Source organism: Xenopus laevis, chromosome 5L (genome assembly GCF_017654675.1).
Source record: "Xenopus laevis strain J_2021 chromosome 5L, Xenopus_laevis_v10.1, whole genome shotgun sequence".
Classification (NCBI taxonomy): domain Eukaryota; kingdom Metazoa; phylum Chordata; class Amphibia; order Anura; family Pipidae; genus Xenopus; species Xenopus laevis.
The window spans coordinates 91,514,245-91,528,784 of NC_054379.1; the positions used below are offsets into that span (position 1 = coordinate 91,514,245).

Below are 14,540 nucleotides of genomic sequence, written 5' to 3' on the forward strand. Positions count from 1 at the left end.
TGCTGGGACTTGTAGTTTAATGGAGGCTGCAGGGCAGCAGTTGGTCGCCTGAAGACACATAATTAAAATGGGTGGATTATAATATGACAACATCCCTGGGTTGTAACGTGGGACTATAGAGAGTTCGTGTGGCATTTTGTCCCTTTAATAATTAAAAGGCAGAAACCTGGAGTGAGATGCGAGGCGGGGGGTGGGGCAGTGATATTCTAATCCCCTGGCAGGCAGGAGGGGAGGGGGAGGATGATATGTTGTATTGTGTGTGTGTGAGTGTGTGAGTGAGAAGCGATCAAGGCTGCCGTTCTAAAGGGCTTTGCTCAGTTCCAGGGCTGCGAAGGTGGATTCTTTATTTGTGCTGTTTGAGGTTTGGGAGGGTAAGGGTGTGATCAGGTGCAAGATGTGCAGTGGCCATGTTTAACCATTGCTACATGCCTGTGTGTCAGGTGCAGGGGAGGCTGCTAGGCTAGCTGTCACTACGATACATGATCAGGGATGGGGAAGGCAGACGGCAGTTATTATAGGATGTGACAGTCGCTTTCTGCATTGCTCACTGTGGATCTAAACCCCGCGTGTGTGACAAGCTGACGTCTGTTACCGAGCGGCCTTATCTCGGAACGTTCCAATGGCTCCTTAACACCGGGTATTACCGTATTGTCTCTTGTTTGTGACAGATAAAGAAAAGATGTCGGGCCAGACGCTGACAGATCGGATCGCAGCTGCACAGTACAGCGTGACAGGCTCAGCAGTGGCCAGGGCAGTCTGCAAGGCGACCACTCATGAAGTGATGGGGCCCAAGAAAAAGCACCTTGAATGTAAGCAATCCTTATCTTTTCACTATCTGCTGTGGCCAATTCATTATGTGCTTCCCGGTTTGATGTGGCCTTTATATCTCTGCTCGTGCAATTGTAATGCATTCTTGGGCTCAATCACCGGCACTGATGGGTTAAAATGGTATTTGCTTTATCTGTGCATTAAATGGGGGATGGGGTCACATTAGGCTGGTACACAGGGTGCTGCCAAAAGGGGTGAATCTAGTCAGAAGGGTTGAAGGGTTGAATTCAGTCCTTAAGTAGGTGATACAGCTAGACCTTAGATATGTGCACAAGGGGTGAATGATATCGGGTCTCAGCTTGGTGCTGAAGGGGTGAATCTAGCCAGTCCTTAGATGCTGAGGCACAGATGTCAACTAACCACATCAGTAGGTTTGCAATCCATAGTGGGCATGTTTGTAACCTCATTTTATTGTACCATGTAGTGCCATGGCACAGGGTCATTTTGTAGCCTGGGGGGAGAACAATTTGCTGCAGGCAGTTACATGAAAGAAAGTACCTCTATACAGTATTGCTGCTTATGTGAACTGCCACATGTAAAACTGTCCTATTGCATGAAAATGCCAGTGTAATCACTTAATTATGCTGATAGGCAGATACCATCTATCCAAAGATTAGTTAAAACCAGTGTCGGACTGGCCCACAGGAATACGAGGAAAACTCCCGGTGGGCCCAGGTGGCAGTGGGCCTTCATGATGTTAAAGTGTGGCCTATTTCATGGCCATTCCTTAGTGCTAGAGGCTAAATAGATGAAATAATGGATTATAGTATGTAAAGAAAAGAGACAAGGAGAATAGAGGTTGAGTGAGGAGAGGAAGAATAATAGCATTGAGAGTGGGCCCTGGTCTAAAGTTTTTCGGTGGGCCCCTGATGTCCCAGTCCGACACTGGTTAAACCCCATCACTTTAGCCATTATGGAGATGGAGCCTAGCTAAATTCACTGGTTCTGCACCAGTCTTCTCATATGACACCAAGATTCAGCCATTTAATGATGGAGTAGATCCTGACTAAAATACATCCTCTTGCATCTGTCTAGAATAACCACTTATTTCCTCTCTGGAGATTTCCTTGTGTAGGTCCTGAGTAGAAAAACAATGCATCCCCTTAGCAACTTTGTAAAGTTTGAACCCTTTATAGGCTATGTACATGTATTCTTTACCTCTCCAACCTTGTGGAGCTGGGATTAGTTTGATATTTCTGTGCCTCCAAGAAACCGGACAATATTTACTCCTTTAGTGACTCTTCAGACTCAGTGCCTAGCCGAGGCCTTGATTCAATTCTTAGTGCCTTCCTACAACCTGACTTGATTCTTCCCTTTAACGTATGATACTTGACATGATTCACCCCTTTATCACCTAAAGCCTGACTTGATTCACCCTTCAAGGATCCCAACTAACCCCATATCTTTAGATTGATAACGATCTAGTCCTTAATTTTGTAGAAATTAAATCTTCACTGCAAGGTAAAGGGCAATTGAGGCGTTTTTTTGCCCTTGGTTAGTTTCCAAAGACATGTTAGCATTGATATATTCCAATCATTTAGCTGGCATTTAAGCATCAAATATGGTTATGAACCAGTGGAGTCTGATTCTGCAGATGTAGGGTTCTATTTCTCCCATCATTCCTCATCAGCTCTAAGCTTCTGGGAAATTTTCTGAGCTGTATTGTAGAGCAATTAAAGGCCTGTTAGATTGATAACCTCAGTTTATTGATGATGACTGAAAGGGTTTATCTGATTAGAGAACATACCCTTTACCAGTATGTATTTGGGCCTCAGTGACCTTTTGTGTAATCTGGTTTGACAGTATTGAATCATGTAACTGTATCTTACCAAGTAAATTGCCTGGTACCTTCTGACTTGTGTATTATTAAAATCCAAATGACATCTTCATGGTTTTATGAATTTTATTAACCTCAGTTAGGTTGCGGTTGTATTTAAAGCAGAGTAGCAGTGAGGATGATGTGGCGTGTATTCTTCTATTCTGCATCACTGAAGTCATAATCTCACAATGAATTTTTCTCCAGGGCCATTCCTAGCAGGGAATCAGAGAAGTAAAAGTAATTAAGAAATAATACTAGCATGTGAACAGACTTCTCATGGGCCTGGTTTTTCCAAAGTCTCCTTCACTGACCTTCCTTCAACCTTTGTTGCACTGATAAAATGCTGATTGGACAAAAGCATATAGCTATTTATTATTTTTATCGCCGCACCCCAGGTTCATTTCATTTGTCATCTTTTGTCCCTTAGTTCGTAATAAAGAACATTTTCCTCTAAATATATTTGCATTCTTTGCACGTGTACTCAAAATGTAAAAGCAGCACAATGTTTTTGTTAATTAAAGGGGGGGGGGGTTAAAGTCCAATAAATCATTTGTGCAAGTGTGGAATCATGACATCAGTGCCCATCAGCAGGCAACTGCTTACATATCCAAATGTGGAGGCCAGTTAGTGTCAGTACCTTTTATTCCACTGAGGTCAATGGGTGTGTCTTTCTTTCTGGTGTCCTTTCTCCTATGTGCAGTGAGAACAGGTGCATTTTATCTCTGCCTGCTGATTAGTTTATTTAGATGAGGCTAGTGATTCCCATGTGCAGCCCTGTAAATCATTTACCTCTATAAATTTTCCCATGGGATTGTCCAACACAATGAAGCCCAGCTGTCGCTATTAAACCCCAATTTCCTGAGCCAGGCATAATGTTTTGGCATCACAGCAGCCAATAGGAATCTGCATTACAGCTTTATAAATCTTTATCTTTTCTTTGTCCTGAGTTTAGGGGAACATTCTGCCTTATAACCTTGCTACAGTTGCTTCAGTTTTCAGGCTATGGTTTGCTAAATTCTATAATGTACCAGATTCCATGCAACTGAAAAGTACTGCATTAGGAAAGGTTAAAAAGATGCATATTGCAATTATACCCTTGTTTCTGAGACGTTTTGGGATTCCTGTACACAGCATTATGTATTCTGGTATGCCATTTATTACTATATCTTTGTTGCAGTTTTTGTTTAATACAAACTGCCTGTTAAAATCCCAAGAGAAAATGTAAAACAATGGCCACCCATTTAACTGCTGTTTGGATCTGTCCGACAAAGCAGGCGTGCAATGAAAGTTTTTATGACGTTTATCTTCTCCATGTTCTTGTTTACCCATTGTTTTTGCTATCAGCTCAGAGTACTTCCAAAATCATTGTCCTTGCCTTTGTGCTGCTCCAGCAGCCACAAAGCATGGCCTTTGCCAATGACATTAGGCAGGCCAAGCACATATTAAGTCAGTGATCCCCAACCAGTAGCTCGTGAGCAACATGTTGCTCTCCACCCCCTTGGATGTTGCTCTCGGTGGCCTCAGAGCAGGTGCTTATTTTTAAATTCCTGACTTGGAGGCAAGTTCTGGTTGCATAAAATCCAGGTGTAATGCCAAAAAGAGCCTCAATGTAGGTTGACAATACACATAGGGGCTGCAAAATGGCCAATCACAGCACTTATTTGGCACCCCAATAACATTTGTAATGTTAATGTTGCTCCCCAACTCCTTTTACTTCTGAATGTTGCTCACGGGTTGAAAAGGTTGGGGATCCCTGTATTAAGTATTCAATAATGGCTATTCTACCTGCAGGCATATATAGCAACTTTGCACCATATACAGTATATGTTTAGTAAACTGAATTAGGTGTGCTTAAAAACTCTATTCCAGATAATTCACTGAGACTAGTTAACAGGGGGTTAGGGTAATTGCAGGTGGAGCAATTCATGGCGTTTTGTTTCTAGCTTGGCAGGTGGGTGCCAAAAACTCCAATTCTCTCTCCATTCTTTTCTATGGCAGTTGCCTGGACCTGCAGGTGTACTTAAGGGTCAGGGAATTCTTGCTCTAAAACACTGACTACATTTCTAGCAAGAATAGACTTACATGAGAGTCATTAATGTAACTATGTGGCGTTGGGCCCGGGTGCCATGCAGCCCCCCCCTCCAAAAGCGATCTTCTGAGCGGATACGAGGGCACGCAAACCACTGGCGGGCCCAAGGAGGTGCGGCCCCTGGTGCAATCGCACCCAGTGCTCCCCGGTAGTTCTGCCACTGATGAGAGTACACCATGGGGTCTGGTAGTTTCTAGTAATGGAGGAACTTGGAGCATTTTGTTGCCCTCGCATGAGATCTTAATGACTGTGGTGACAAAACTAACTGAATTTACCAGTCTGACATTACCCTTAACTCCTGGGTACACAGAGCATTGGCTCTGCTACTCTCGGTCTGCGTATTTGCTCCTTTCTGCATCTTCCTGTAGCTGTAGTGACAATCACAGCTTCCACCTTGTAGCTCACTTTTGCATTTTCAGTCTGGTTTCCTCTTCATATACAGTAGCAACAATCAGGCAGAAGCTGTAATTATCAGTGCAGCTATAGAGAGCGGATCCTCTTCTCTCAGCGTGCAGGAAATATGCAGATATAAGTGTGGAGTGTTGGGAATCATTCAGCACCCACAATTAGAACTTAAAGTGGCAGTATACTCCCCTTTCAGGCCAATTAATAGGGCTTGTTCTGAAAAATTTATGTTTTTTGTTATTTCTTGAGCTAAACGGCAAGAAGCTTCTCCATGTTTGCTCCTTGCAAGGTAAGTGATTAGATTACTAGTATACAACCACTCAACCTTCCCCTTTGCTGAGCCTGATTAGCAGGGCGTAGATAATTTTCTTGCTAACAAAACAGTAACAACAAGGGGAAAAGGTAGGGGGTTCTATACTGGTAATAATAGATTTTTTTTGATTAAAACAATACACTGCCAAATGGCCACATTTGGCAACCTTGCAACCTCACCCATAAGCAGGGCCAAATTGGACAGATCCAATAAAGCTGTGAAGGCTTGACAGCTCAGTGAGCTGATGTGCTCCCTGTCGAATGGGCTTTTGGACCTGCTCAACTAATTCAAGATGTATTGGTTGGACATGCCTTGCGGTGGGGCCCAAACATGGGCAAATATGCTGTCTACCCAGTCTGGAGGGACCAAGTCTGCAGCTTGTCATGCCCATGCATGACAAGCTTTAACCTACAGGCTGTTGCTGGACACACTTTTCTTTAACCTTTAGTAAACCAAGGGAACCAAGTAACACCAAGGGAAAATGGGTACTCACAAGTGGTTATGTCCCTTTCAGATATTTCACCTCAATTCTTGTATCAAGATTCCATTCTAGATATACTAGGAAAGATATATAAGATATATAAAAAAAAATGTAATATACATCAATAGATTTAAAAATGGCACTCACATAAAACAAAGCAGGTGCTTGTTGGTCTTCCAGGTTCTCTTGTGTTTTCCCAGTTTGCTGCATTTAGAGTTCAGTTACTTATGCCAGCATATCTCTCTCCTTGCAGCATGTTTCTCTCTGGGTGAACCAAGCCCCGCCTGACGCATTTTGTCACTCCTGACTTCCTCAAAGCCTTTGTAAGAGAGCACACAGATCATGTCATGAAGCGCACATTTCCCCATTTATGATTTGCCCCAGTATTGCTGCATAGCTGCAGGGTTGCTTGGCCAATGAGGCGAGTTGAGGCTATCGCCTCAGACGGCAGCGCCCCACTAGGTGCCAGGGGCAGCAAAAATGCTGCTCCTGGTACTTTAAGAGCGAATTTCCAGGGGAGGGCAGCAGCAACTGCTGCTGCCTCAGGCGGCCGAGGGGCCAGGATCGCCCCTGCATAGCTGGCACCTAGTGGTGGGTGCAGTATTTAGTGGAACAGCAGTTGTATCACTTTGAAACAAAGTTTCAAACATGCTGCAATTTGCTATATGCATCTTAATAAATGTTGCACCATTCAGGGGTACTTTACTGAAGAGTGGCACAATGTCATGTAGGATTGACAGGCACATGAGTATAGTACTTTTGGTGAGTTTATATATACTGTGAATACTCCTGCCTGATGGGCAAAGGGCATACTTGAGCACTCCGGCACTGGCCAGATGCAGACTATTTGGAAATGGAATTGTGATTTAAATTTTTTTTCTGCAGAATATCCATATGATTTGTATGTATTTAATTATAATACATTGTAACCCTACACTATTAAAAACTGTGTATTTACTTTAGAAGCACTAATCAGGGTGACTCCCGCAAAATTCCTGAGGAGTCATCATGGCTGCTCTTAGCAAGTGGGGATAAAATATGAAAAGTGTATGCTAAGGCTTCTAAAGCAGAACACCAACAATTACCTAGGAGTATTCTTTAGATGCAATAAAATAAAACAAAGCAAATACTGTATGGATGGGTAGCCTAAAAGAAGCAATTTTCAAGAAAGCTCAAAAACTGTTGCTAGTAATGGAGGAATGTAATATCGGTCGCTAAAGTAAAAAATTGTTCTCAATTAGTTTGCAAATGCAAATACATTTTCGCAAAGTGAAAATTGTTTGCCTTTGCCAAAACTGTTGTGACAGTTGGATAGCGATTGCGAATTTTATAGTTTGCGATAGTGCGCAGAGTATGTAGTAAAATTTCACAATTGCAAACTATTTTTTGCGACAAAATATTTAACGAAACTCCAGAGCAGGTGTTAAAGGTAAGATTTGCAATGCAATGAAATATTAGATTGCGACATGCAAAGTTATGCACTTTGCGAATTGTATTACTTTTATTGACTCACCAATTCTTTTCCAAAAATATGGCTAACCCAGAGTCTTCAATATAGATATTAGTGATGGGCGAACACATTTAATAAACAAGTTTAATACTCATCCATACTCATCATACAACCCACTTGCTGTACAGGTACTACTGTATAAAGCATCGCTTCATTGAGCCCTTTTTTGTACACATACACACATCTTTGCACTTTCTTTATAGGTTCCACATTTGGTCTGTTTGCAACAGGTACAATTAAATTGCACTTCCAAAATAATGTTGCATGAATTTAGGATAGCTATGAGGTCTACTACTACTTTTGTCTTAAAAAAATATCCATTTTGAATGTTTGCTTTCAACATATAAATTGTATGGGGGTAGGTTTGCCACCTGTCCGGTTTTGACCCAGACAGCCCATTTTTTTTAAAGGGCTCTCCGGGTCAACACTGCCTGCCCGGTTTTCCAAATTAGGAGTTACCATGGGGGAAAGGTGGCAACCCTGTTTGGGGGATTCCTTTATTGGGGCTTTTATTACTTATAAAATGCAAACAATTTATTTTGTCTGCTGAAGCATTAGTCGTGAGAATATGTATGTAGAATTCAGATTTTGGTCTCCACATTTTACACACAGTTTGGGTAATCAAAGGTAAATGTTGTTTTAAGTATTCAAAAGACCTGTGGCTTTTATTTTTATGAATATAGTTGTCTAACTTTAGCAAAGGTTCACAGATTATTAGGTTAAAGTTTAGAAAAAACTGATTTATACATTTTGTATTTTGGTATTATGAAAAACATTTTTGTGTTCCTGTGGTTTGATCTATTTAGCAAAATTTTGGATAGTCCTGTGAGTGTTATATATTAAAAATCTTGAAAAATAATTAACTGGGGGGTTCTAATATGTTAGGCATCCCCCAGTAAATTCAGTCACTAGGTTGGCTTCCTAGTTCATCTCAAGATTTGTTGGTGAGGTGATGTTAGTGAGATTCCTGTGTGTGAGATTGGTGGGGTTTTGCAGGGTGCACGGACATAGCATTTGACTGAGCCTCATCACTGAATTAGAAGAGATCAGTTCTGACTTCTACAACCAGAAATTGAATTTGTTTGCCACCAGGCATGTAAAATTACTACTGATGCAATTACCGTATATACTCGTGTATAAGCCGACCCGCGTATAAGCCGAGGTACCTAATTTTACCTATGAAACCCAGAAAAACGTATTGACTCGCGTATAAGCCTAGACACAACTCAGAAAAGTCTCAGAAATATCAAACAGTCGGTTTAATGTTAAAAATCAATCAATTAGTATTTTAATAGGGGAGAAAGATAACCTAATGCAAAATCCAGGTATGGGATAAGTTATCCAAAAACCCATAACCAGAAAGCTATCCTATCCTATTGGGTTTAATTAATGTTTAAGGGGGTTATTTATCAATGGTCACATTTTAGAGTTATGTGAGCTTTTTTAGACCTCAAATGAATTTGAATTAACTCACAACTCGGATGGTTTCTAATTTAAGAAAAAATCAGAATGGGAAAAATTTGAATCAGCAAATTAGGGGTTAGTTAATCGACTTTTCCGCAGAAAAAGCTATTAACAACTTCAATTGGTTCAAGGGACCTCTGCCATTGACTTTTACATGACCTCGACATGTTTTAGATGGTGTATTTTCGCATTCAAACTATTTGGTTCGGGGTATAATAAATCTTAAAAATTCTGGGGTTTTTTTTAAACCGAAACTTTTTTTTTTTGACTCAAAAACTTAAATGTTTTGGTGGAAAACACAACTTGACTCTTAATAAATCTGCCAACTTTAGGAATGATTGTCTAAATTACTGAAGTACGCCTTAGCAGGAAAACCCCAGGTCCTAAACATTCTGCATAACAGGTCCCATACCTGTAGTACTAATATTTTAACCCTGCACATACGAGGAGAGAGTTCACCTCTTCCAAGTCTCTCTGTTCTGGATGATGCATGTTTGTTATTCCCCTAACAGTCATGAGCATTGCTTCCGCTATTGTTCTGTCAATTAGTAGTAATGTTGCAATAGTGTTTTACAGTGAACATATGTACTACTTTTATGTGTACACAATGATAAAAATAACTAACAGCAAGAGATCTGCTTCAATGAGTCTGCTGCATTCAATTATATTTGCAAAGAGTAAATTGCATAGTTGAACTTTATAGAAAACACTGAAAGCTTAAATACTCATTCAGCCAATTAGGGTATATTGAATCTAGACACCTTATCCATGTTACTTCTATTTGTTGTAGTCTTGTTTCCTTGCTGGTAAACTTGATGCTCAGGCAATGTGTATTTATATGGTTTTATAACAATAATTTTGTAGATACATTGTAGAACTAAAACAAGTTCTTTTGATGGTGATATGTTTTGTATTAAAGCTAGACCTAATCATTCGGGTGAAAGTATTAAAATGGTGTCTGTGTACGGCTTTTCTGAACCTAATGTATCTTCTTTGTTTTTCAAAGTGTATGTTCACCTTTAAAATTAAGTGGTATGTGCAATTTTTATTACAGTTATTTTGTAATAACGCTGTATTTGAATGAACATGCTGTTATGGTTCCCCTTTAGGTTAACTTTTAGTATGTTATAGAATGGCAAATTCTGGTAACCTATTGTTTGACCTTCATTCTTTTCTTTTATAGGCCTTCTTGTCCTGACTTTTTGCACCTTTCAAATGGGATCACTGACCCCATCTACAAACAAATTCTCTGTAAGGCTATAAATACTACTATAGGATATGTTATCTGGAAACCCGTTATCCAGAAAGCTCCAAATTATGGGATGGCCATCAGTACAACATACAGTATCTGTATGTTGTTGTTGCTACTTGTCACTACTAATCTTTCTGTTCAGGCCATTTCCTATTGATTTTCCAGTCTCTAATTCAGATCAGTGCATGGTTGATAGGGTAATGGACCCTACCAACCAGATTGCTGAAATTGAAAACTGGAGAGCTGCTGAATAACAAGTTAAATATCATGGAAACTGCAAACAATAAATAATGAAAACCAATGTCAAATTGACTTTCTGCATCATACTAAAAGGTAATTTAAAGGAGAACAACCCCCTATAATTACTGAAAGCACAGCAAACTTTGAACCTCCTTTCTACCTGATGATAGTATATAGGATCCAGCTGATAGATCCTATGATAATCCACTACTGATTGTTTGCTGTATTTACAGAAAGAGTTTGCTGTTGTCGCATAATGGGATAGACAATGGCTGGAGGCATGACTATGACATGGCAATTGCTTGAATGTTTGCCGCTGTGTGCAATCAATTTCTTCAACAAGAATACAACCCACACAGTGTGTGTACTTCTCTGTGATGTTTGAAGTAACTACATATGATCCCCCTAGTGCAAATGAGTTTTAAATTATTGTGGGCTATAAAAGAATCACTGTATTTGAAAACTGTACCCCCTGAACAATGTATGTCTCAATAAATATATATTGAATAAAACATATGTAAAACCCTGCTTCATGTAAACAAACCATTTTCATAATAATATACTTTTTTAGTAGGATGTGCCATTGGGTAATCATGGATAGAAAAATTTTGAAAAATAAGGGCCGCCCCCTGGGATTGTAGGACTGACGGTGAACATAAATAAATCATACATGTTAGGTCACACGAGCCAGTTAAAAGACAGAGTTCTGTCTTTTGCTTCCACATTTCTTCCTGTTACAGTTGTAGCATTTCTGGTCAGATGATCTATGAGGCAGCACACAGACCATCACAAAATGGTGGTTCAATGGATAAATGGTGGTTCAAGGCAAGAGATGTAAAATGGCAATATTTACTTAAATATATATAGAAGTTTGGTGAGATTCTTTAATATGCCACTTAATTTGCTATAAACTATCTATAAGTATTTGTTTTGGGGGTATAGTTTTCCTTTAAGATCCTGGTATTTTACACACACATAATTGTAGAAACCAGTTGCAATCTCAAGCATGGATACAAAACTTAAATCTCAGAGAATATACAGTAGATAATGTAACTCAAATTCCTGTGAATATATTGGAGATGATGTTAATATCATTAAGTTCCAAAGAACCTTGTATCCCATATATTGTTATCTTCATGTTTTTGCGTGTGTGTGTGTGTGTGTCTACATGGTCACTTCTAAATGACAAAATGATGGCAAGAAAACGCATAAATAGATGAATTCTGCATTTAAATAGTTTCAATAAAGTATACAGTTTTCCATAACTCTAATTGGAATAGGCAACTCTCCAATTAGGATATTAAGGGGCAGATTTATCAAAATGTAGTATAGAGCTTAATAACTATCACGTTCTATTCATTCCTACGGGATTTTTAGAACCGTTTGTAACAAAGGGCGAGTTCTAATTTTCACCCATTGAAAAATTAAATTCCAAAAATCTCATAGGAATGAATAGAACATGGGGGGTGGGGAGTTTTTATTTATTAAGCTCTATACTCACATTTTGATACATCTGCCCTAACTTCTCTTTTTGTAATATTAAAGATATTATTTGATCAATGTCAGATTCTTTTTTAGGTATTTTCATAAAACAAGAAATGCCACATTCACTTTATGTTTCAGTAAATGTGTCTTCACACTATTGAGGACAAAAGTTGTCACTCATAAGAAAACTCAAAGACAATGTGGGACATTCACTAAGATTCGTAGTTGCGCCAGCGCTTCGCAAATTCACTAAAATCCGAAGTTGCGCTCAGGGGTAGAGTAACGTTGCGAAGTTGCGCTAGCGTTGATTTGCTAAGCGAAGCGAAGTTACGCTAGCGATGGTTAATTTGCATACGGCGCGAAATTCAAATTTCAATGGAGGAATATGTAGCAGCACTACAAATGCCTGGGAAACCTTCAATACATCAAATAACATTTTTATTTTGCCCTACACATGTGTCCACTGTATAGTTAAGTTGCCATGAGTTAGGAAATGTAGGGGGGAAGGAGGGGAGCCCCAAAAATGTTTTCGATCTTTTTCAGCCTATCACCCATAATATAGAAAAAACGCCAGCGTTTTTTGGGACTTAGAAAAAATGTAAACTTTTTTTGAAGAAATCCCTATCTACTCTATTTCGCTTCGCCTGGTCTGAGGTGACGAAGGAAGTCTAGTGTAAAAGGTAGCGTTCAGAACAATGCGCGCGTTAGTGAATTTGCGTAGTTACGTCCGTTGCGCAAATTCGCCAGGCGTAAGGGTGCGAAGTTACACCAGCGAAGTTACGCCAGCGTCCGTTAGTGAATTTGCGAAGTAACGAAAATGCCCAACGCTAGCGAATTGACGCTAGCGTTAGGCACTTCGGCGCATAGTGAATTTGCCCCGATGAATGGAAGCCATTATGTAGCTGGTTACTTTTATAATCTTTCTTACTTAAAGATATACTAATCCATCTAATTTCATTTCACTATGCAGATCAAAGTGTAGATTAGTTATAATGTCTTCCAGGTATGGACTTCAGGACATTTTTCTAAGGTCGAAATATAGCATGGCTGTTGTTTGCTTAACTTTATGTGGGTTTTCAAGATTCATCAGTTTTGTGGCAAACCCATTTTGAGGTTACAACAACATTTTACATAGATGTGAAAAATAGAGCATTTCAAAGGTAGCAGTGAATTCCTGGGCAGATCTGACTTTGGATAAGATCATATTAAAACTTAGTGCAGATTTCAGCCAAAAATGCATTTATCTTTTCAGCCTGAAATCTAGCCATGTGCGCATTGATTGGGCTTTGCCATGAAATCAGAAATGTGAGGCAGAAGCGTTATTAGGTGGTGGAGAAAGCACCAAGAGAATACCTCCCTCTTAAATCAGGAGAATACGGATCACCTCTTAGTACATTATATTTTAATTACACTTTTATGTTTTTGCTGTTTCTATTGCTTTAAGATGGGGCCTTCTTACTTCTAATCTCATCATATGCTCTCTCATGCTTGTTGAAGGGATCTGCTAGTGAAGCACTGGACTACTGTATAGTCAGAAAATACAGAATAAGAATCAGAAAATACTACAGCTAAAACCTGTCAAGGTCATGTAGAAGTCAATGACACGTTTGTAGCCTTCATGATTTTCTTTTTATTTGTTTTGTTTCGCTCAAAAGTAGATAAATTTGAGTGATTCGAGTTTTTTTTCCCGAAAACTCTATCAATTTGAGAATTCAAGTTTTTCACCCCGATTACACTGTTTTTTACATAAATAAAGAAACATTTGAGTTGTGAGCAGCGCCGTTTCTGACGAAGGAGCCGCCTGAGGTGGCTCCTGCAATGCCACCCCCCCTCGCCGATTTACCTGTCGGGAGGGGAGGCAGGAACACTATTGCGCTCTCGCAATAGTACAGCCAAATTTCCGGTTTAAAAACCAGAAATTCGGCTCTTAAAGGTGCAGGAGCGTCTTTTTGCCACCCCTGGAATCCTCTCTGGTGCTGCTGCCTGAGGCCAGCAGCTCAGCTCGCCTCATTGGCGGAGTGCCCCTGGTTGTGAGTTTATTAGAGGTATAGAAAACCTTACAAACTTTACAATTTGAACCTTTGATACTGTACTGTATATAAGTGTATAATTGACCTGCATGTTTTTGAATCCCAGATGTAAACATATCAACCTTGATAGGAACAAAGACCAGTGAGCATCAGTACTGCTTGGCCCCTCTAAGTACATAATAGGAGGCAGTTCTTTAATTTGCAGAAAAGTATACATAGAACAAGGATACAATCGACAGAGGCATAATTTAACAATCTTTTGTTCCAAAGTCAAAAAGGTTTCTGTAAAGTTTATCAGTATGGCAATTGCCTGTAAATTTGCAGTTTACATCTACATATCTAAACCTGTACCAAAATATCTCATTTATCAAGTGAGTAGGATTGAAGGGGGAAACATTTAGTGTCAAATGGCTGTTTATGCACTGTGGATATTAGTCCAGTATTAATCTTGCTCAGAGAAAAGTTCCCAAAGGGAATAGATATTTAAATAAGGAGGTCTTGTATTTTGTATTGGAACTAGGCCATATTCAAAATGTTTGTTGCTGTTTACTCCTGCCTGACTTCTCCCTACTAGAAAAAGTGATTCCCTTGCAGGTACAATTATTTTCACTAGATAAGAAATAG

General features: G+C 39.6%; 1 protein-coding gene across 15 annotated transcripts in view; it reads left to right on the forward strand.

The window, feature by feature from the left end:
• The window catches only part of snap91.L (synaptosome associated protein 91kDa L homeolog), a 63,764-nt gene that overhangs the window by 307 nt on the left and 48,917 nt on the right, over nt 1–14,540 (forward strand). For 13 of the 15 annotated variants that reach the window (XM_018263428.2, XM_018263431.2, XM_041563046.1 and 10 more), the window contains exons 1-2: nt 210–334; nt 669–809. In XM_018263428.2, the coding sequence (XP_018118917.1) occupies nt 680–809 (130 nt within the window). In that variant the 5' untranslated portion in view covers nt 210–334; nt 669–679. Of the gene's footprint in view, nt 1–209; nt 335–357; nt 810–14,540 lie in introns of those variants that run through there. The other 2 variants (XM_041563045.1, XM_041563044.1) reach the window with 2 other exon arrangements.